This window comes from Equus przewalskii, chromosome 2 (assembly GCF_037783145.1).
Source record: "Equus przewalskii isolate Varuska chromosome 2, EquPr2, whole genome shotgun sequence".
Lineage (NCBI taxonomy): Eukaryota > Metazoa > Chordata > Mammalia > Perissodactyla > Equidae > Equus > Equus przewalskii.
Window position 1 is genome coordinate 117565150 of NC_091832.1, and position 23716 is coordinate 117588865.

General features: G+C 43.7%; 1 protein-coding gene across 2 annotated transcripts in view; it reads left to right on the plus strand.

The window, feature by feature from the left end:
- PAPSS1 (3'-phosphoadenosine 5'-phosphosulfate synthase 1) overlaps positions 1–23142 on the plus strand; it is an 88959-nt gene extending 65817 nt beyond the window's left edge. For both annotated transcript variants that reach the window (XM_070611766.1, XM_008512811.2), the window contains exons 11-12: positions 6294–6523; positions 22408–23142. In XM_070611766.1, the coding sequence (XP_070467867.1) occupies positions 6294–6523; positions 22408–22546 (369 nt within the window). In that variant the 3' untranslated portion in view covers positions 22547–23142. The remainder of the gene's footprint in view (positions 1–6293; positions 6524–22407) is intronic.
- Positions 23143–23716: the final 574 nt, after the last annotated feature.

Below are 23716 nucleotides of genomic sequence, written 5' to 3' on the forward strand. Positions count from 1 at the left end.
AATAGTCACTGAGAACGCAGAGAGGCAGAAGAAAATCAGGCCCCTCTGACTTTTATCAGAAAGAAATCTGGGGCCCCTTGGGCTTGGGAAGTGGAAGCAGGAGGGAGAGGTGGCCATGGCAGGTCTGCCGTCTGGTCTGCCCCCTGACACGCCCACTCTGCGGGCTGGGCTCAGCCAGGGCAAGGTAATTGACAAGGAGAAAGTTAGTTTGGTTGCTGATGATTCTGAACAATACCTCTTTTAACATTTGCGTCCTGCCTGGTGGAGAGTGGCTGCAGCCAGGATGAGAGTGGGATGAAGATGATGTTGGAAGATGACATTCCAGCCCAGCTGGAGCCAAGAGACCTTGTTAACAGCCCAGGCTTTCGACCAAGACACCAGAAAAGCATGCCTTAGAAGTAGAGACCACACCCCAGAGAGTGTATCCATCTGGGCCTAATCAGGAGGTGGAAACCACACAGAATGTGGAAAGGGCGAGTTTGAAGAATTATTAACTTTAGTATGGAAGTGACTGTACAAATGCAAAGTGAACTCTAAAGCTAGGGCTGAGGGAGGTGACTAAAGGACAGACTTGGAAAAGGGGTTCCCTCCCCAAGGCTGGGCTTCAGACTTCATTGAAAAAGGTGTAGTTTCATTCCAGTGGATGGTGGAGAAGTTCACTGGTTTGCAGGGACCACAACTGGCTCACAGACGCCAGGGAGGAAACGACCCTCTGGGCACAGGCTAGCTCAAGCTGATAGGCTGGAGCACACAGTGGGTCAGGGCACTGGGACCCCGCTTGCTGCCAGAGCAGTGTGCGGTGTGTGATACCCATGTTGATGCGGATGCAGTAGACAACCCTCTGGGGCAGAGGTGATCCAGGCTGCTGGTGGATAAGCAGAGGAGTCAGGGAGCTGCTGCTGGTAGCGGGGCGTGGAGCGCACCCGTGTCTGCATTAGGGGGGCTACAGTGAGGTGGTCGCTGGCTCAAGCCAGGGCTGTGAGGCTGCTGGAGGATCGTGCACTTGGGCCAGAGTGCCACCAAACGTCCCATACACAGGCACCACTGACACCCCTTCCTGCTACAGTGTCCCTCGAATGCCCTCTACTGATAAAACTTAACACTGGGCTTACTGTAAGAGAGAAATGCTTAAAGCGTCCTGCCCGTTATCTCAGAGCAAGTGCTGAGGGTGAATTTGGAGGTGAGAGGCACTAGATTGATAATTGGCACAAGAAGCTAGGCTGAACCTGCCCACCAAGGGTTAAAACCAAACCTCAGAAAGATAAGGAGCAGTGCCAGTCAATTGCCTGCCTGCCAGAATCAGCTCTTAACATTCTAAGGGAAAATAACCCAATTCAGATTCCTTAAAACAAATCATCCACAAGTCCAACATATACAATAAGAAATTGTTGAAAGTATGAAAAAGCAGGAAAGTGTGATTTATAATCTGAATAAAAACTGTCACTAGAAACATACCTTGAGATAATGCTGGTTGGAATTAGCAAATAAGAGCATGAAAGCTTCTTAAAGGAAAATATGGTCTTATAGATGAGGAATCTCAGAAAAAGGGGAACTATAAAAAAAAAGAATCCAGTGGAAATTCAAGGACTAAAAAAGTATGGTATCTGAAATGAAAACATTTATCGGATGGACTTGAAAGCGGACTTAGAGTTGGCAGAAGAAAAGGTCAGTGAGCTGAAACTTGGATCAATAGAAATTATTGGAAAAAAAGGAAAATAGATGGGGAAAAGTGAGCATAGCCTCAGTGGTTTGTGGATGGTACCATGGCATCTAGCATATGTGTAACTGGAGTTCTGAAAGGAGGGGAGAGAGAATGTGACAGAAAAAGATTTTGAAAAAAGGATGGTTGAAAGTTTTCCGAAATAGGTGGAAAATGTCAACTTACAAATTCAAGAAGCCCAGTGAATCTTAGAATAAACCCAAAGAAAACCACTCTTAGGCACACGGTAGTGAATCTGCTAAAAACTAATGATAGGAAGAGGAACCTTAGAAGCAGAGCACTGGGGAGGGAGAGTGGAGGAGGGAGGTAAGAGGACTGATGGCTGACTTCTCAGGAGCAGGACGAATGGCACCAATAGGGTCACACCTTTAAGAGGGAAAAAAAAGGTAGAAATAAGCCTGTTAATCTGGAATTCTATATTCAAGCAAAAATAAAGGTGAAGTGAAGACTTTTTCAGTTAAATGAGAGGTGAGAATTTTATCAGGGAGGAAAAGTTTTTAAGAAAACTTACAGCAGACTTCCCCAGAGGTACCATTATTTGCTCGTGCTGTGTGGCCATGTGGCTATGTGGCCATAAGGCAAGGACCTGGCATTTTCATCCTTTAGAGTGAGGTTTCTCTTGTCAAGGAATAAGGAAATGAGGGCAAGGAGAAATCAGTTGTTGTGTAGGCAACCAGCAGTGTTTGCCATGTATGAATTAAATTACTTTTTTTTCCCCTTTGCTGAGGAAAATTAGCCCTGAGCTAACATCTGTTGCCAGTCTTCCTCCCCCCCTTTTTTTTTTTCACTTGAGGAAGATTGGCCCTGAGCAAACATCTGTGCTAGTCTTCCTCCACTTTATAATTGAGTCACCGCCACAGCATGGCTGACAAGTAGTGTAGGTCCACGCCCAGGATCTGAACCCGAGAACCTGGGCAGCCGAAGCAGAGCGCACTGAACCTAACCACTGTGCCACAGGGCCAGCCCCCTAAATTACTTCTGTAATCAGAAAAAAGTCGCAAAGGTGTGTGTTATTTGGTACATAGGTGCAAGTAAAGCAGAAAATAAGTCGTTCGTTGTTAGGTTGGCCATTTATGGATTCCTAGAAGGCTTTGTGGAAAACCTTTAGGCGTTGTCTTGTATTCCTTCTTCAGGATGCGCTCAGGATTCCAGACATTGTGCCAGCTACCAAGCATAAAAAGATAAATAATATATCTTGACCTCATTCTGCTGGAGAAAGAAACAGGCACTTCTTCCTGGTTTTGGCACCCCTCTTCTAGGCATCATGCCATCTTTCTCACACAGTGAGTGAATTATCTTTAGAAACACCAGTTAGGCAGCAGTTTTTTCAACTGGGATTGTCGGGGAGCATTTCACAGAATGGTAGCAACAGTGGCAGTGTTGTGGCTGCCCTCCATTGATGGCCAGGCGCTGTCCCGAGTGCGTTCACATGTGGTCAGTCTTATGTGTTAAGCATCATTCTCCTTTTTGTAAATTAGAAAACTGAAGCTTATATTAGGAAATTGCCTACAGGCATTCAGTCAGCAAGGGGTAAAGCCAGGATTCCAGTCTTGGACAGCCTGCCTCCATGGACTGTGTTCTTAACCCGATTCCATGATGGCTGTGGGCTGACTCGCATCCTCCTGATTAAATCATGTGACCTTTTCGGCAGGTTGTAAGTTGACTCACACCAGGCATTCTGGGAAGAGTTACGTGTGAGGTGCTTGTTTACGTCTGATACAATTTTAAAAGCATTCCTGTAGGGAAGCCATTCAAATTGCCTGCAGGAACATGTTGACCCCCCATGTTTGGTGCATTCACATTTAATTTACTCATATAGCCTCTAGAAGAAGTCCAAGAGGCAATTTGATCAACGCAAAATTAGAACTGGCCACTGCCCCCAGTATGCTTTGTGAGCCTATAAGGCACCAGTTTTTCTGGGCTTCAGTTTCCTCTCTTGTTTAAACGGGTGGAGGGGGTGGGACTGAGTGATCTGAGCTTCCTTGTGTGTTAAAATGAAGCCCTACATTCCCACTTTATTGACTCTTTGGTACTTGAATGATTTAAGCTGCTAGACATATTTAGTGAGCAAAGTAAGTTCACCTAAATTCAGAGAACCTAGATGGACTTTTTAATTTAAGTCTGTGTAAGCAGCAGCTAATTTTGCATGAGGCAGAAAAGAGTTTTCATTTGAGTGGAGTTGCAAAGTGGTTAATTGATGATAAAATCCTGGCTGACCCCTTGCTGAAAATTCTGAGTCTGGACTAGCAAAAGTCTTCTGTGCATCTGCTGTGAAGGAGGCAGAGGGGAATGAGCAGAATTTTCCTGAAGACCTGAATCTGAGAGTGGGCAGAGGACAAGGTGGCGTCTGGAGAACAGAGGTTTTGTTCATACAGAAGTGTTGCAGCTCAGTGCATGCAGTGAATGTCACAGTAGAAACGAGGTGGTTGTAGGACTGTCGGTTTTCTCTGTCAAGCTGGCAAATGGGGAAAGAGAACTAGGCTCGCACTCAGGAAGCTTGTTAATGGTCCATGTTTGGAAGTGGGACACGTCGCCTTGGGTCTCATTCCTTTGGCCAGAGCTCAGCTTCATGGCCACACTGCAAGGGAGGCTGGGAATTGTAGTAAACTCTGTGCTCAGGAAGAAGCATCGTACAAGGTACACAGAAACACAGGTAGATGGAAAACTAAGGGAGTGCAAGGAGGTCAAGGCAGTTATTAACTCTGGGAAAACAAACAGTAGGACAAGGAAGGATATAAAATAAAGATAATAATGGCTAACATACTGTGTGTTTACTCTGTGCCAGGTACCGTTCTAAGGTCTCACGTTTCATATATTAATTTTCTTAAGAATTTTATGAGATAAGTACCATTGTAATTCCCATTTTACAGATCAGTGTTAATTTCACCAAAAATGTTGATATCACTGTATTTATTGGATAAATGGGATAGGGAATGAGGAGAGCAGAGTAAGAGCCAAACATCATCTTTTATAGTAGAAAATATAAATAATGTGGAAATAATGTCTATATTATAAAATATCTAAGATTAAACAGCCAAGTCACAGCAGTATATGCGTGCTGTTTGGAAATAAGGAGGTAAATACCAGTAGAAACAACTAAAAAAACTGAAACTCCTCAGGGTGACCGGTTTGAGTGTGGGGGACGGGACTGCCCTCATGCTATTGTACTTTCTAAACTCTGTTGATAAAAATATACGTACGTGGTATAAGGGACTGTCGACAGAGAGAATGCACACGATGTGCAGTGGTCGTCATCTATCCTTTATGTTCATGTTGAACAGCCATGGTTTTGTAAAGCACTCAATAATGGAGACTGAACTGAGAGGCAGCTGAGGCCAGGTGGCTAGATCTGGGTTTGCTCCTGACTTTATTGGCCAAGTCACTTAACCTTTGGGGGTTCACTTCCTTCAAATTTTAATGAGAATGATCTCTTAGAGTCATTTTAACTTTTAAAGTTCCACAATTCTAGGTGTTAGACTAATTTTAGTTTTAAACGATAAATCTTGATGTGAAAATAGAGGCTTCAAAGCCGGTGTTGCATGCAGCATGCCTGTTTAGTCAACAACGACACTCTATTTTATTCTTACCTTGTATCTTGGGTAGTAGTCACTTAGCTACATGATTTTCTCAGAACCAGCTTATGTAAGTATTCATAGACTTTAAATCATTTTCACCCAGTAGTTTTTTTTAAACTATTGAAGTATGACAGCAAATTGCGTAAGTCATAAGTGTACAGCTCAATGAACTTTTACAGTGAGCGCACGTTCATTCCCAGCATCCAGATCCTGGATCAAGGAACAGAACATTTCCAGGCACTCCTAGAACGAACATCAAAGTGGGTTAGGTACAAGCTCGTATTTCCAAAGTTGGTCAGAGGATACAAACTTTCAGTTATAAGATGAAAAGTTCTGAGGACCTAAAGTGCAGTGTGGTGACTCCAGTTTGTGATACTGTATTATCTATTTGAAATTTACTGAGAGTGGATCCTCAGTGTTCTCACCCCTCCCCCCGACACGAAGGCAGCTGTGAGAGGTACTGGATCTCTTCATTAACTTGATTCTCATATTTCACAATGTTTACATGTATCAAGTCATGTTGGATGCTTTACCTGTATACAATTTTGTCAATTATACTTGGTAAAGCTGAAAAAAAAAAAGAAAAAAGAAAAGAAACAGAACATTACCATCATCCCAGAAGCCCCTTCCAGTTGCTTCTCTCAAAGAGTCAACCGCTAGCTTGACTTTTAACCTTGTAGATTATATTTTGAACTATGTATAAATGACATCTAGTAGTTGTGTAAAATCATACGTGTGGACACATGTATATTTACATATCTCTTATAAGTAAGAAATACATATAAATACATGCACATATGTATACATTTATATTTTTAGGGCGTGGGAGAGGTTGCAAATTTTGTTTCTGGCTTCCCAAGATGCTAACATTTAAATTTGTTGAGATTTCCTACTGATAGATACTGATTGTGTAAGATGTGCATTTATTATCCACTTACTACTTCTGAGTGCGAGTCATGAAAGCATGGTGTTATCTAATCTGAAAACCTTTCTTCTAGGTCCAGTGGCATTGCAGAGCACGGATGGTTGCCGGAGCCAATTTTTATATTGTTGGACGAGACCCTGCTGGCCTGCCTCATCCGGAAACAGGGAAGGACCTCTACGAGCCGACTCATGGCGCCAAAGTGCTGACCATGGCCCCTGGCCTGATCACTTTGGAGATAGTCCCCTTTCGCGTGGCAGCTTACAACAAGAAGAAGAAGCAGATGGACTACTACGACTCTGAACAGTAAGTTGCTCGTTCTCTGCGTGAATCTGAGAGACACCTTGTGCTCCGAGCTGCTCTGGGGCCTTTGACATCTCGTCTCATCTTTACGACAACTTTGCTGATGACAGGCTTTGCTGTACCCATTTCAGAGAGAAGAAAACCAAGGAAACTAATTTCTCAATATTCCCGAAGTTAGACATAGAAATAAAAATGAGCTGGTTTCATGGTTCGCGATTTCAGTTCTGTTGTGAAGTATTTAAGGGCAGTGTTGACGTTTCTGTGTCTGCATGTCTCTTGCATCTTGCTGAGCATGCAGAGGTGGTCCAGGGACTCGGTGATGGTTACTCGGGCAAGGCCAGGGCATCTGTGTAGTGAGAGAGAGTTTAACTGGGGTTTGTGCAGTCACTGTGTGACAGCCCTGTGCCCTTCGCTTTATAGGTATTAAATCAGTTACTCCCCACAGCAGTCCTGTGAGGAAGGTGCTGTATTATCCCCATTTTGTAGATGAGCAGTAAGCTGGGGCTAACAAAGGTCAGATAACGGTGTAAGGTTGCAAGGCCAGTAAATGGCAGCTCAGTAGCTGAGCCTGAGCACCCTGGCTCCAGAGCCTGTGCCCTTGACCTCTAAGAGTGCACCTTTCTCCCAAGCTCTTGGGAGGAACCAAAGCTAACAATCTTTCAGTACAGCTCGTTGGTAGTACTGAGCGTGCGTCCGTCTCCCTTCGACTGACAGCGTGTATTTATTTCTGTGGATAATGGCACTGGGCAGTGCACTCTGTAAGTTTGGAGAGCCAGTTGGGGGTTCTGGCCCCATCCTTGCTGTGTGACTTGAGAGTCGTGTGTCATCTCTGGCCTTGTTTGCTCATCTCTAGAACGATGGCAGTGGATGAGGTGATGACCTTCTTCTTAAACTCTGGTTCTTTCCACCGTCTGTGGCACCCGGTTGTGTTTATGTCTCAGGAGGTGCTTGACATTTTGTTGGTTGATGTTTATTTAACACACTTGCTGTTTCAGTTCAGATTATAATGCACGTTCGGCAGGTAGAGCAGGTAATTATTATTTATGTTTTGTCAGTGTCGCCTCTCCTGACAGGTGCCAGTCACCTTTCTTCTGAGAAGCCACATCCTTTTTTCTGTGGTACTTTTTGCAGTTGACTCGGTGTTAGGAATAATGCTCGCCCTGATTCTGTGACCTCATTTGGTGTGGCCCATTTTGTGATGGGGGGACAAGAAAGAAAACGAAACCTTTTGAAAGTTAAAACATTCTCATTTCTAAAAGAGAAGTAAAGTTTGGTGTCATTTAATTGTTTTGAGATAAACCACAGGCCGTCTGGTTACAGAAATACCAGTGTTAACAGTAGAGTTTGAGAGGTTTGTTGGCTTCTCATTTAATGGCATAAATAATTCTGGAGAAAATGCAATTTTAGATGATAGCAGGCTTTTCTGGGTGATGAACTGTAGCTAAAATACAGGAAAATCTTACGCGAGTGAATGAGCAGAAGAGGCGTGTATAATTGGTGCGGCGAGTAAGGACCCTTCCCTGTGGCCTGGGCGTGGGGTCAGGACAGCAGCTGTTCCAGACTAAGATCTGAATGTGGCCCAGAGTCCGGAATACTTCGGGACCACAACACAAGAATTTGCAACAAACCAGAACGTTTTTACCCTCGTACAAATCAGTTTGCCAACACCTAGAAATAGTTCTGAATCATAGGTTTCTTTGTTTTTTTGGCCTAAAAATATGTATGTATGTGTATGTGTGTATGCTTGTCTACACACTACAGTTCACCGTCTGAAACCAGTGCAGCCTTGAAAGTGGTGTGCTGAGAGTTGTAAGTGGGCTCTCCCGAGGCCTGCCTTAGAAGCTTGAATAGGAGAATCTGAGGAAAAGTAAAATAAATCATAGTGAACTTTGAACCACATTACCACAAAAGGTGGTTGAAGCCTGAAAACATAAGTTAACTGTTGGGGAAAGTCAGAAAGTTTCAGCTGCAGTCCTGTCCTTCGTGGTTAGAATTAGCGGAGGGCCACCGTCAGAGACTGGGGCTTCCTCAGGCTGTGCAGGCGGCCCGCGGGGTGTCTTGTCAAAGCTCCGCAGCCGAGAGCATGGAGGAGGCCACTTTGCCTTCCTGCACATCTGCTGAACGTGCAGCATCCGAGAGGGAATGCCGGGTGGCCACCCGCTGCCTCACCCAGCGTGCAGTCTGACTGTGTGATGTGAACGTGATGTTGTGAACACAGTCTTGTTCACAAAGTGATGGTTACTCGGTCATAGAGGGGAGAGAGAACTGTCCTGCTGGTGGCCAGATATTAAAACTTAGGTGAGTGTCCATTTTGATGAGTTAAGGAAAGCTAAAGAATCAAGTGTTTTTATCCTCCTTGTGCTGACACGTTTCGTTTCTGCAGTCTCCCTGCCCCGTCAGCTGACTTAATCCCACCAGGACCCTGGGCCCATCTGTGTGTGGCTGACTGGCGTGCTGGGGAGCCTTGATAACTCTCGTGCTTTGTTAGGTCTGTGCAGTGTTGCTGTAAGTCACTCTTTTAATCATTCAAAAGCTAAATAATTACATCAGTTCTCATAAGATTTTCCAGTGATGAATTCTATATTAGTTGCATGAGTGGCTTATTTTCTTGGAATTTTTTTTTAGTTACCAAATCTTAATAAATTGTCACTTGGGAATCTTTAAAACTGCCTAGTTTCCCAACTTTTTATATTTGTGTTCAGATATAATTAAGTTGATGGGAATATGTTGGAAAGTGATTAAAATTTTGTGGAGAGGCGATGGTCTTTGATGTAGTGAGAAAACAGAGTTATTAATTATGCACATATGAGGTTGTCCTACGGTTGATTAATGGGTGTTGTTCAATGCCAGCTTTTATGTAATTAATGATTTTGTAGCTTTTGATTTAATACCCGTGTAAGACAAGGCTTAGGGAGAAACAAACTTCATGAGGATGTCAGGCGAGCTAGTATTGATAGGAATTGTGATAAAAGTCATCTGTTTACACTTAGGAAGTTAAGTAGGTTCATATTAGCTCTAACAGTGACTCCAGGAAATTTAGTTTTCGGGCTCCAAGATTAAAGCGCATTCTTTCAGATATTACAAACAAAACTTTTACAGATAATTCAGTTATCTTATTTGTAATATTTTCTCCTTCATGCAGTAAATCTTTGTATTTGGGTAGATAAATGCAAAACTATGGTTCGGATTATTGAAATAGCGACTTAGCAAAGAGAGAGAGCGCACACAGTGAGATGCTGTGTGCAGGTGGGTGACGAAGGGACAGGTGGGTGTAAGTGCTTGCTGTCTGCTTATTTCTGTATTATCCATAGAGTATTTCTTTCGTTTTTTAATGCTGGAGTTACCTTATATCGTGTACTAATAGTGTCATTTTTTTTCAGCATTCTAGTTGTAGGCATCTTCAAGGCTGTTCCATTTGGTCTTCTCTTCCTTTATACTCTTTCCAGAGGAAAGCGCATCTGTTCTGGTGGTTTCTCTGTGGGGACTCTTGAACTGTACCTCAGTGTTTCCACGTTGCTGGTTGTGTTAGCTCTCTACTGCTGCCTGGCACGTTCCCACAAACTGAGTGGCTTCACACAGTACTCCCTTACTACCTCCCGGTTCTCTAGCTCACAAGTTGGAGTGGGCCAGACTGGATTCTCTGGCCAGGCTGGGCTGTTATCTGAGGGCTCCGCAAAGAATCCATGATGACCCTTGTGGTTGGCAGAGCTCACTTCCTCATGGTTGTAGGACTGAGGTCCCCATCTTCTCACTGGCTGTTGGCTGAGGGTTGCTGTCTGCTCCCAGAAGCCACTTTTAGGTTCTTCCTCGTGGGCCCCTCCATCTCAGCAGCAGAACCTCCCTGGCGAGTCCTTCTCCTGCTTCACATCTGACTTCCCTTTCTGCTGCCAGCAGAGAAAATTCTTTGCTTTTAAAAGGGCTTGAGTGTTAGGTTAGACCCGCTCAGATGATTTCACTATTTTAGGTCAGTTGACGAGTAACTAATCACATCTGCAACCTCCCTTTGCCGTAGGAGGACACATCGTGGCAGTAGCACCGTGGGGCAGAGGCCATGAGGGCCATCTCAGAATTCTGTCCCCACACTAAGGGGCATTTCTGCTTAGATTCCTTGATACCACTTAAAATGCCCAGAACCGACTTTACCTTTCTCTTCTCCAAAGCCTAAATTTCCCTAGTTACTGTTCTTCCCATTGTATAGAGTCTTGAAGTCCTTCATTTTTTCACTTTACTCTTCACATCCGAGTCTTGTCATGTTGATGATTGAAATAGTTCTCGTGTGAATTCTTTTCTTTCCCTTTCTTACTGCATAATCTTTGTAATACATGTTTCTGTTCGAGATTCCATTAATTCAAAAAATGCTTTGTTTTGTTAATTTTGATGTTTCTTCTGAAAACTTGTAGAAGTCTAACTGTAATTTCATGAATTTACCACTGAGTCTCGTGTTTGTAGATTTTGCACATATTTTATTTGCAGAGTTACTGCATGACTGTTAATAGATAAGATCTAATTTAAAATCTGTTGTATTGTCTGTTTTACTGTACATTTGAATCATAATTAGGGATGTACTAGTATGTATATTTTTGAAAATCAAATTATACATGGTACTTTCTATATACTGTATCTTGTATTGAGGTCAACATGTTATATTGAAATTAGTACAAAACTTTCTGACTTTGCTGTGCTTTATTCATTTATTATCGGTTTGTTGAGTCTTTACTATGGACATGCCATTGCTAAGTGTGGGCGCTGTAGTTGGAAACGAGCAGATCTTGTCCTTGGCCTCATGGGACGTACATTCTAGAGAAGATAGACAGTAACCCACTCACACACAGTTAAGTGCTTTGCAGAAAACTTTTGGGAAGCTCTGCTAGCACTAGTCTGACCAAGCCTCAGTTATCAGGGACGGGTTCTGGAGCAAGTGCCATTTGGGCTGGGCTCCAAAAGATGAGTAGGCATTCCCTTGATAAAGAAGGAGATAATAGCATTCTGGACAATGGGATAAGCATGTACAAAGGTCCTGAGGTGAGGAGAATCAAAGAGGCTTGAGTAATTGGGTTAGACCCACTCAGATAATTTCACTATTTTAGGTCAGTTGATTGGGAAAGAAGGCCAAGGTCGGGTAGAACAGAGAGTAAAAGGAGGTTGATGAGACTGACAGGGAACAGTTCTCTGAAAGGTAGGAACTGGAATAGATTTTTCAAAAGATACTGTTACAGTGTGCATTACCTACTAGAAAGTTCAAGTTTGGGGTAAGTAGGCAAGTTAGATTATACAAATTGTTTCTGCTAAGAAATTAACTGAAAATGCTGGATAGAAGGACACATTTTTGTGAAAGTATTGTGGCTCTGACTAGATGATGGTGACTGTGAGTGACGGCTAGACCTTCAGGTAAGCTGAGTGTCAAAGCTGCCTTGGTCCTGATGGACCCAGCAGACTTGAGTATGGGTTTCCATGGTCCTGACTCGGGTGGTGGTCCAGCAGGAGACGCCCATTCAGCCAGACTCTCTCCTGCCTGCAGTGCAAGGGGACCTGAAGGGAACCCCAGCGCTTCCCCATCAGGAGGCAGTGAGCCGAGCCCTGGGCCTCAGGTTCACATCTCAGAACTCTGCTCAGATGGGCCACTCACGTTACCTGTGTGCTAACAAAACAGAGCAACCCACCAAAAAGGCCTCAAGCTGTGACGTGGGTCTCAGGCGGTTCCTGGCCAGGCCTGCCTCTGAGTATGCGCAGAAGCAGACTCTCCCTGGAGCACTGCCCCTGTGTCCTCGCCTCAGCTGAGTCCCGCGAGTGGTTGGACAAGCCTGATGAGCACTCTCGGTGGGAAGTGATAAAGAATACGAGCAAACAGAGCCTCAAAGCGAGAAAAATGGAAGCTCCGGTCAGCAGAAGCACACCCGCAGAGACTTCCCGCACTGGAGTTACCACACGTAGTTACAGAGTGACTGTGCTTGCAGCGTTCATGAAAACAAGGACAAGTTAGAAACTGTCTTCATGGCACAGAAAAGTAGAGAAAGGACCTGGCAATATGGAAAAGAGAAGGACGGGAGGGAGGCCAGTGTGGAGGTGAGCACGAGTGTGTGCAAGAGCGGGGGTGGGAGGAGGCCAGTGTGAAGGTGTGCACGAGTGTGTGCAAGAGCGGGGGTGGGAGGAGGCCAGTGTGAAGGCGTGCACGAGTGTGTGCAAGAGCGGGGGTGGGAGGAGGCCAGTGTGAAGGTGAGCACGAGTGTGTGCAAGAGCGGGGGTGGGAGGAGGCCAGTGTGAAGGTGTGCACGAGTGTGTGCAAGAGCGGGGGTGGGAGAATGGCCAGTGTGAAGGTATGCACGAGTGTGTGCAAGAGCGGGTGTGCGAGGATGGCCAGTGTGAAGGCGTGCACAAGTGTGGACAAGAGCGGGGGTGGGAGGAGGCCAGTGTGAAGGTGAGCACGAGTGCGGGCAAGAGCGGGGGTGGGAGGAGGCCAGTGTGAAGGCGTGCACGAGTGCGGGCAAGAGCCGGGGTGGCTCAGGTCTGGGCAGGTTGTAACGGGGAGCGAAAGAAATGGATTGGGTCAAAACATCTGTAGGAAGCACAGTCATTAGGACTTAAAGTATAATTTCCATATTAAATGAAGGCTGATTTTTTTACTTACTAAATAAAGAAATCTATTATCTCCCCCTCCACCCCGCTGCCCCCGCCATGTTTCCAAACAAACAACAAGAACCACCACAAAACATTTGAGTCCCGTATTCTCTGGGATTCTGGAGGTGCTGGGCACGGTCTTTAATGCAGTTGGTAGGTGTAAGTGTGATGGAGTTAGTATGGGGATTGTGTTTGCAACAACATCGTTATTGGATGCAAGGTAAATTTTAAGATTTCTGTAATAGGACAAATATTTTGATTCTGAAAGTGTTCTGGTGGCAAGATTCTGATCCTGATTTTCCATTTCGTAAAACAATTCCTAAGCAAAATATTTTGTGTACTTTGCTCCTTTAAGAGTTGTTTACCTACCAATAGGTGATGATCATTTTCTTTTTAATTTTTATGGCAAACTTCCTTCAGTCAGTAGTGAAATAGATGATATGGAAATGTACATTATTTGTCTTCATCTTTTCATAGAGACCTCTTTTGCAAACATTCTAGAGAAGTGAGAAGCTTATGTTTTCTAGAAGTAATTTTTTTCCTCTGATGGTTAATATTAGGAATGCTAGAAAGGACATCTTAAGGAGATATTGTGATATTTTTACTTTAAACGCCAGCAATACCCATGTCCTACTTTTGATCAGTCTTAATGTCTGAAAAAGAAGTGGGGCAAAGAGAGGGAAGTGCATGGAGCAATAACCAATGATGTAAGGCCTCCCATTAGACTCAAGTGAACTGGAGGAGACCACATGGAAGATGTGTTTTTTCGTTGCCAGGGAAGAATGGCCCAAAAGCAGGCGAAAGCACTCCTCTCTCTCCCGAAGACCCCGACCCGCTCTGAGTCTTGTGGGATGAATGGGCACAGCCGTCAGCACTAGAGAGGAAGTGGAAGGAGCAGATGAGACAGTTCTCAGAGGGTATTCCCCTTGGGCTTAGGTCGAGTGGTCTGGGTCTCCCAGCAGGGCAGCGCAAGAGCTCTTAATCCTCCCACCTGCCGAGAAGAAGGTGGGCCTCATTCGAGCTCCCTCTTCATGACCTTTGTTCCTACAGAGTTTCTTCTTGGCGGGTGATTTTGATGCATTCTCGGGTGAATAAGTGATGAAGGGAATGAGTTCCCCCAGTGGTCAACCAATAAAAAAATTGTTTTATTTTTAAATTATGAAAGCATTTAAAAGGAGAAAAAGAACACTCATGCCACTACCCATTTTTTCACGTGCTTTACTTTTGTGCTTTTTCTATACATTCATTTAACGTAGTGGAGCATAGTTGAGTTTATGGTATAGTAGAATTTCCTTTCCTACTTTTTATTTACTTCTCATGAATGTCTTTCCGTGCTGAGAGAAGTTCTCTGTGCACGTCCTGATGGCTCCTTACTGTCAGTTCTGGTCTATACTTGGTGCCACAAGTCTCGATGGTCGTGTGTGCAGCTCAGAGTTGGGTGACGAAGCTTGGAAGGCTCCCCTGCGGTGGGAACCAGCCGGCTGGAAAGGCTGACCAGGGCACACTTGGATCTTTGGGTGTCCCTGAGGGCGACAGCGTCTGCCCTCCCACCTAGTACGCCTCTTCCCCCTTCCCCAAGACGTGGAGTCCAGGTTTCTGTGTCTGTACCTCCAGGTGCCACACTTGATCTCCCTCAGCCTGTAGAGGGATCTTGCCTACTGTTCAGAGTCCGGGGTGGGGTGGGAAGTAGCCTCGAGTCATATGTCTCATGTCTTGATTTTGTTCCCTTCCATCTGCTTTTCTTTTTTCCTATGGCTTTGAGATCTTCTCGTTTTTCTTATTGTTTCCTGCTCTTTTGAGGTAGGAGTAGGGTTTACTTTTTCGAACCACATCAACTCAGAATTTCTTTCTTAACAACGTGCCTATTAGCAGGCCTTCTCAACTTTGACATTCGGGGCCAGATAGTTCATCGTTGTGGGGGCTGTCCTGTGCTCCTGTGCCCCGTCGGTGTTTGCCCTGCGGAGGGGGAGGGAAGCCGGCAAAATCACCTCTGTGGAGAATCAGTGGTTTGTAACAGTATTGGCATATTTGAGCACCTTCTGCTCGCTCTTACTTATTTCTGTCATTATTCACAAGTCAAAAGTAGGATCTTTCTTTTTTTTTTTTAATCCAGAGACTTCTTTTTACGTTCATGTTTGGAGCTGATCTAGATATTTGAGGGTGTTAGAAGTCCTCGTTTCTAAATAAATGAAGATCGTCACATGTGTCTTAAAAGCAGAAAGCGAGTAACAAAGAAATCCTGGTGATGAATATAAAGGAAACTCTAATATAGTTAGAGTAATGTTCTTGTCATCCAGAATTCAGTACTTGGGTTCACTTAGTTTTCTGGTTAACTCGTGGATGATTAGACCATTTGGGCTGCTACTTTTTAAAAACCCTCTGAAGATGTGTTACTTCTGTCTGTGTGCCCTCCCGTCTTAGCTGCAGACCTCATGCAGGAAGCACACCCACGGGGACCAGCGTGACACTCGGAATCATTAGGGCGGTCTGCTGGAGCGATCTTCCTACACACAGAGCTCAGCCATGTGTCTCTCCTCCCAGACAGTTATATGTGGATGACGGGCCTCTGAGCGCTCTGCGATTAGCTTCCTGAAAGTTGGGATCCATTCTTAAGTAAGCAGAGGCTTCTTTCAGAAGCAAATGAAAAGTGATCTACCCGTTCCCAGTGGAAAGCACAGAAGCTCCTAATTTTGCCCACCATGATATTTATGGCTCTTTTTAAAACCTATCCATTGGCACCCAGTTAAAAACCCTTGTTCTCAAGCTCAAAGATACAGAGAACAGCTCGGTGGCTGCCAGAGGCAACTGTGTATGGTGATGGATATTAACTAGACTTATTGTGGTGATCATTCACAACATAGAAAAATACTGAATCGTTATGAAACTAAGAATAGTGTTATATGTCAATTATACCTTGAAAAAAAAACTAACAGAAGTCCTGTTCTTCTACATGGTGGTTTATTATAGATTTCATGACTCTTTGTGGTAAAGAAAATTGAGTTGACTGTGCAGTACCCTTAAGGAAACCCTGCAGTTCATTATTTGATTGAATGATAGAAGCTGTTCTCAAGCTTTTATTTATAAGACTGGGGTGCTAGAAGGAAAACATGATGAGGTGCTAGATAATTAAATTTTTCATGTATTTCCTTTGGTCTTTGGTTTGGAAATAAAAATTGTTAAATTTGTCATGTAATCGTGAACCAATGCTTTTTAATTCCTGGAAAGAAAGCCATAAACACCTGTTTATCCAGTTTTGAAGAGGTGATTTTTTGTTTACCTTATTCCTAAGAATTCTTAGTGTTTTGATGTGAACTGTATTATATATAAGCTGCTTTCAGGTTAGACAAAAAGTTCATCAGACCCAAAATAGTTCATTAGATTCACTTAAAAGTTACCACCATTATTTTTAGTTTTTTCAGAAAATAAATTCCCCTTTGCTCTGATTGCTTGTTGTCTAGTCAGCATTTTTAAGAAGCTGAACTAATTGAGCACGAACCTCCAGAAGACACAGTGGAGGGGCCGTCCGCTGGCCCCAGCGCTGGTCCATGTGGACAGCTTGTGCTGTGGCTCTGATGGCCACATCTGTGGACTGAGGGACAGCAGATGGTGGTAAACATTTAAACTCTCCAGCAAATGGCCAAGAGTCCTTGTACTCTGAGTTAGTCAAGATGCTGGCCACATGGAAGGCGTGTGTCCATGTGGGACAAGAGGCTGGTCCCACAGGGTCCCTCAGAACTTGCTAGATGGTGCGCTTTCCCCCTCCTGCTGTTCTAACTCCTTCCCCTTTGTTTTTTCTAAGAGCTGTGGCTTATAATCTATGACCAAGTGGTTTTGAGAAGGAAAAAACTAAACATACTTGTGTTTCTTTCTTCAGGTGCTGTGGGAGACTGGTTGACAGGTGTGATTAGGGGGCTGATGGGGGTGCTTTGTAGTGAAATCCTGGGGTCCTTTTCTTGGTAGCCTTGCCTGTTTCTGGCAGATTCCTGATTCTCACAGGTAATGTTCAGAGCTAATTTTAGATCATCCCCCCAGTGCCTCTCCTTTTACTTGATGTAATTGTTTCTTTAAAATGATGTCCAGTTAAAGATGAAGTGTGAAAAATATGATTTGATTACACATAGTGACCCTTGCACCTGACTTCTGATAAAAAGTAAAATCCTTATGTGACAGTACCAGTAGGCGGCAGAAAATGAATGTGTTTTCCATTGCCGGGGTGGAGTGGAACCACCACCATGTGGAAGCAGGAATGCCCATTTCATCTGACGAAGAAACGCCTGTGGCATGCGGGCCAGATGGAGTGTGCAACAGCCTTAGGAAAAGAGGTGCCCAGGGACCTTGGTTTCAAATGCAGTTTCAGAAGGAATGAAGCAAACTCCTGGATTCCAGACAGTTTGGCATCCAAGAGAAGGGAAGGACTTTCATTGGTCTGGCTCTTTTCCTTTAATCAAAAGCAAGACACAGCATCCAGCAGCTGCTTTCTCACTTCTCGTTGCCCCCAAGAACAAGCACTTGATGCGTGTGACACAAGGTGTTCTATTTTGAAATCACAATTTAAAATTTACATGGCCAGAGAAAGCTCTGGGGTCATAATTTTCCTCAGTAAAGCTTATTTTGGGAGCTTATCAGTGAACCTTCAAGGAACTGAAACATTCAGTCAATCTTTCATCAAATGAGTCTCAGCTAAACCAGCCAGTTTTACAGCAGGTTGGAACAGGATTACTGGGTACGACTGGAAAGAGATCTGGACCCCTCCCCCCCACGACTTGCTCTCTGGTCTCGGAGGTGTAGTCGCCTGGCTGGCCTGTAGAGAAAGTTGACTCACTGTGTTGATGGATTCTGTTATCAGTTCCCTCCCGTGCCCCCTGTTGTCACTCTCAGAAGGCAACCTCATGTCCTGATGGAGAAGGCGGAGACCATCCTGCATGGACCGCCTCGTCTTTTTCTGACTCCAGATCATCACTATGTCCCCTTCCTTCACTCCTGACCCTTTCTTTGTCCAAGCCCCTCTCCCCGTGTTCCTCATTCCAGACTTTCTTCTCCGTCTTCCATCTCTCTTTCTCGGCTTTCGTCCTCCTCCCTGTTCTTATTCTTGCCATTGATTTTCTTCTGCCTGTACGCTTGCTAAGACCTCCTTTTTCCTTAAAAAATAAAAAACTGAAAACACATCTTTTCTCCTCTCTGCACCTCTGCTGTTACGACTCCATCTCTTTCCTTCATTATCTACCGAAACTCTTCTATTTGAGAAGATGAAATTCTGATTTGTAAATCCAGTAGGTTTTTTTCCCCTCATGGTCATCTTCGTTAGACCCTCTGTGGCCTTAACATTGTAAACTTTCTCTTCTTCCATGACCTGCGTATAATCCTCTTGGTTTTCTTCCTCCTCCTCTGACTAATGCTTTCCCTTTTTCTGAGTCTTCCTTCTTTGGCGAGCTTATCCGTTTTCTCAAACTCACTTTTCATTTTGGTGTTGAAAAGTTTACAGATTGTTTCTAACCCCAACATTTCCTGAATTTTCTGGAAATCTCCCCTCTCATAGTCTTGTTTCTTTTCTAGGCCCATTTCACATGCGGTCAGTTTCTTTTTCTCCTCTTAAGTTGTCATTTATGTAGGAGAAACATGATAGTGTACCTCACGTGTGCACTGTGGTAACCAGCTCGTCTGCATGGGCTGTTACATTACAGTAGATCTGACTTTTCTTGCACGTCGAACAGATGAGAGAAGTGGGAGATACCCTTAGCTTTAAACTCTTTGAATCCATCTTGGTTTGAAGCAATATCTGTTAACCTTTCCTTTCATTGATCATCTTTGAAAATTTGTGCAGACATTTCAAAGATGTCTCACCTAGGAGGACGAGAGCTGCCGACGTACTGAGTCAAGTGTGTGTGTCTGTCCCCATCTCTGGTGCGCAGGGACAGGAGGAGCAGCAGGTGACCAGGGAGAATGGTGCACGCCTGGATTAAGGTCATGCCTGTCTGCTTGATAGTAAGGGGACATTCCCCGGTGATTGATTAAACGAGTCACACTATTTTATATCCAGATCCTATATGTATAGCATCTCAGAATAAAACTCTCAGACGTGTTTCAGTGTGAGGTGGGGCTTTCATTAAAGTCTGGGTGCCATACTGGGGAGTGGAAAGACCAGAACTGGGGCCAGCAGCAACTCTTAAGAGGTAGAACTAAATCCGCCACCAAGAGTCAAGCTGATTTTAGGACCTAACAATAGTGGTCGAGTGTAGGTGCGAGAGGTGTTAGTCTCGGGGTCATTCGACCAAGTCCAAGGTTCGAAAGCCCAGTGAGTCGTTAGGTCATTGAGCACACGGACAGCACAAATCAGAAGAGCAGAAGGAGAGACCAGAAACCGGTGCGTGGTCTGCATCATGAGGAAATCACAATACTTCTGTCTTGGTCTGGAGCCCAGTCCTATTGAGCGGACAGCCGAGAGCGCATAGATAACTAAATGAACCAGGCTAGGGACGTGCTGGGTTCCCCTGACTAACATGGAGGTGAGCAAGGGCAGAGAAGGCAAGTCTGGAGGGGATTATTGAGGAGCTCATGAAGGGCGTGTGGAGCTCTCTAGTGTGAATAGTCCACATTTAGATAAAAGCGAATGTATAAGGAGCTCAAAGTAACACAGCGGTCAGAAACCCTGTATCTCCTTTTTTGCCAGAGAATGAAGTGGTGAATTGTTTAAGACTATGAATGGTTCTATATTGAACCAATAAAATTTCTCTCTATATAGACGTTTTCATTCTTTATATTTCACCAAGCATTTATTGAGTTCCTAATAAGAAAGCTAATAAAGGACCCGATCACTGGTCAGTGAGTATTTACTGAATGTGTTCTGGGTCCCTCCCGTGTTCAGATGTGCTCTTTACTGCTGCTGTCTGCGTCTAAGTGTGAATCAACACCGTTATAGCCCCGGGACCGGAGCAGGAAGCCCGTGCCACAGCGGCCTGTTCACCTGCTCTTGGCAGGAGGGTGCTCCAGATGCCTGTGGTTTCAGATGAATTAAAGGTTATGGCATTTAAGATTATTCAAAATCACTTCGGATAGAGATTTTTTAAAAAAGATTTTAGTTTTCCTTTTTCTCCCCAAAGTGCCCCCGGTACATAGTTGTATATTTTTAGTTGTGGAGAATTTCCTTCTTTTTTAAGGCTGAATTATATTCCATCATGTGTATATGGCACATTTTCTTTATCCATTCGTCTGTCAATGAACACTTAGGTGGTTTCCACATCTTAGCTATTGTGAATGATGCTGCAGTGCACTTGCAGCTGCAGAATCTCCTCAACACAGTAATTTCATTTCCTTTGGATATATATCCATAAGTGGGATTACTGGATCATATGGTAGTTCTACTTTTAATCTTTTGGGGAAACGCCATACTGTTTTCCGTAATAACTGTACCAATTTACGTCTGTCAGCAGTGCACAAGGGTTTCCTTTTCTCTACAGCCTTGTCAACACTTATCTCTTGTTTTGTAATAATAGCCACACTAAGGAGCGTGAGGTGATAGCTCACTGTAGTTTTGATTTCCATTTCCCTGCTGCTTAGTGATGTTGAGCACCTTTTCATATACCTGTTGGCCATCTCTATGTCTGGAGAAGTGTGTACTCAAGTCCTTTGCTGGATAGAGATTTTTTAAATAAGCTGTTACTCATTATAAAAACTGTTCTTGATAATAATTTAGTATTTTATTTGATTTTGATATTCCTAATTGATAAAAATCATCATTATAGAAAACTGCAGAAAACATGAACAAAGTTAAAAGCACCCATGATTCCACTTTGTAGAAATACCCACTATTAACACTTGGGTGTGTTTCTTTGTGACCTTCCTCCATCCCCCATATTTTAACAAAATTGCAGTGGCATTGCGTATGAAGTTTCGTGTCGTGATTATGTCACTTAGCGTTGATGACACCAGGAACATTTAATCCCAGCCTTGACTGTGCAGTTCTGCTCAGGGCTGAACCAGAATTTGTGTAGACCTTTGACTGTTAGGTTATTTACAATATTTTACTATTGTAAAACAACGTTCAGATACCTATGTTTATGTGTGACGTTTGTCTGCATCTCTGATTCTTTCCTTAGCATAGATTCCTGGAAGTGTGGTTGTTAGTTTAAACATACCTGGCTTACCTCCAGAAGCAAGGACTACGTGGAAGTTTGTGGTTTCCCTGGACCCCCAGGTTAACTCCACAACAACGAGGCGGGGAGGGAACAGATGCTGGTAACGGAGCAGACAGGGCCTGTGGTCTGATGGCCTGAGTGACCCAGAGCTCTCGCTGGGTCCGGGTCTGCTGTCCAGTGGGTTCCCCTGGTTGAGGGAAGAGGTTGAAAGGACCCGTGGATGGTGTGTGTTGTAGCCATGGCCGCTCTGTGCTTAATGGTCTGAGGGCTTCTGTGTGTCCTGTGTGTGTGAAGGTGAGAGGAGCTAACATGGCCTTTGTGGTGTCTGTTCAGTAGGATCATATTAATTATTGCTACTTACTTGCTGTTGCTATATGAAAAGTTCCGGTTTTTCTCTTAATGTTCCAGTATGCATTTAGCCTTTCAGATTCAAACTTCCTAAAAAGTTTTCAATCTGTGCTAGCTATATTAGATTTTGTTTTTCTTTAAAAAACTCCTGGTTCTAAATTACTAGTTGCAGGCGCTGGGGATGAGAGAGGGAGGGAGGAGATGGGGAGGCTGTGGAAGGGCACCCGAGGGACCGTCATGTTATGGGTTTGGAACTGTTCTGATTCTTGACTGTGGTGGATACACGAACCCACACACGTGGTATGATTGTATAAACCAGGTAAACAGACGGAGAAATGAGTGTGGCTAACACTGGGGACATCTGAATAAGGTCAGTGGGTTGTCTCCGTGCTGTACTGTGGCGGTGATGGGGCTGTGTCAGTGTCAGTATTGTGGTGTGGTATTGCATTGTAGTTTTGCAGGATGTTACTGTTGGGTGAACTGGGTGAAGCACACTTGGGATCTAGCTGTATTATTTCTTACAACCGTGTGTGAATCTACAATGATCTCTGTAAAAATTTCAATTAGAATATATTTTTTCTAATTCTAAAAATGGGTAATTTTCGATAGTGTAATGTTTTCTGCTTAATGACAAATTTGAAATCAGGTTGATATTCACAAGTACTACGTTTTATCTATATTTTTTTCCATTAAGCTTGTCCAACATGAACAGAAAGAACAAATGCTTTTAAAAATTTCACTATAAATAAGTTTTTAAAAGTGTGAAATAATTTTCTTTTTCCTCTCTTTCAGCAATGAAGACTTTGAATTCATTTCAGGAACACGCATGCGCAAACTTGCCCGAGAAGGCCAGAAGCCTCCCGAAGGTTTCATGGCTCCCAAGGCCTGGACTGTGCTGATGGAGTACTACAAATCCTTGGAGAAGGCTTAAGCCGCTAACGCAGTCCCTCGGCCTCTGACACTCCCTGTTAACAAGAAGGGACCACTTAGCTACTGCTGGCGTTTCTTTGTGGTTGTGTCTGTCTGGATACGCTTCCTAAAAACAGACCATTTTCCTTAACTAGCATCAGTTTTGGTTTGCCTTATGAGTTCTGTTTTGGACTAGTGTAACACACTGCTGGTTTTAATGTATCTTTTCCACTTATTATAGTTAGTATTCCTATAATGCAATTTTAAAATCTTGTCTTTTTATATTGTATTTATGCTTCTGTATCATGATTTTCTCAAGCTGTTACATTAGTTGTAACCAACAGTATACACATTGAATCTCACTTCTCATCCCTTGAAAAAGGAAAAAAAAAATCCTGTAAACAATAAACTTGGCTAGACTTTGTTTTGGAAATTTTACAAGACATCTGTAGCAATTAGGTTTTTTTCCTACATTGAAAATATGAACCGCTTTCTTCCTTCCTTCCTTCCCATCAGCTATTGATCTCTCAGCTGTTAGAATCTGAAGTCCTCTTAGGATCTGTGTAAACCCTGAATGAACTTTCTTTATTCAATAAAATTAAACTTTTTGGCTTCTTATGTGATAGCTTTTATGTTGTTTTGTTTATACATACTGTTTTTTTCTTGTGAAAAGTTTCCGACGGAGGAGGGAAAATACAGGCATCTTTCATTACTGGAGTCTGATAATTACTTCCTAACACTGTGTCTCATACTGAATTTTTAGGTGGGAAAATAACGATGCATTCTCAGTCTATCCAAAAACTCAACCAGTTTCCCCAAACATCTCTCTAATATTCCTAAACAGCTGACATGATGGTACCAGTAACAGAGATGGTGGAGGGAGGGGAGGGATGCCAGTAGGTCCACTTTTTAGGGGCAGGGAATGGGGGCTACATATCAAGTTTGCTTTTGCAGGATATCATCAAATAGGAAATTCAAGTGGAGATGCTTATTTAGGAACTGGATATACAATTTTGGTTGAGATGCCAGCATTTTTGATTTGCAGTCATACTTTCTATGATGAAATAATCTTGCATGATCTGGGCTTGAAAATTGAGCCTCTAAAGAGACGGCAGATCACACATGAAGGCAGCGTCCTGTCATTAAGGCCAGTGGGAATGAACTACCACTAGGAAAAGAAGTAGAAGGAAAA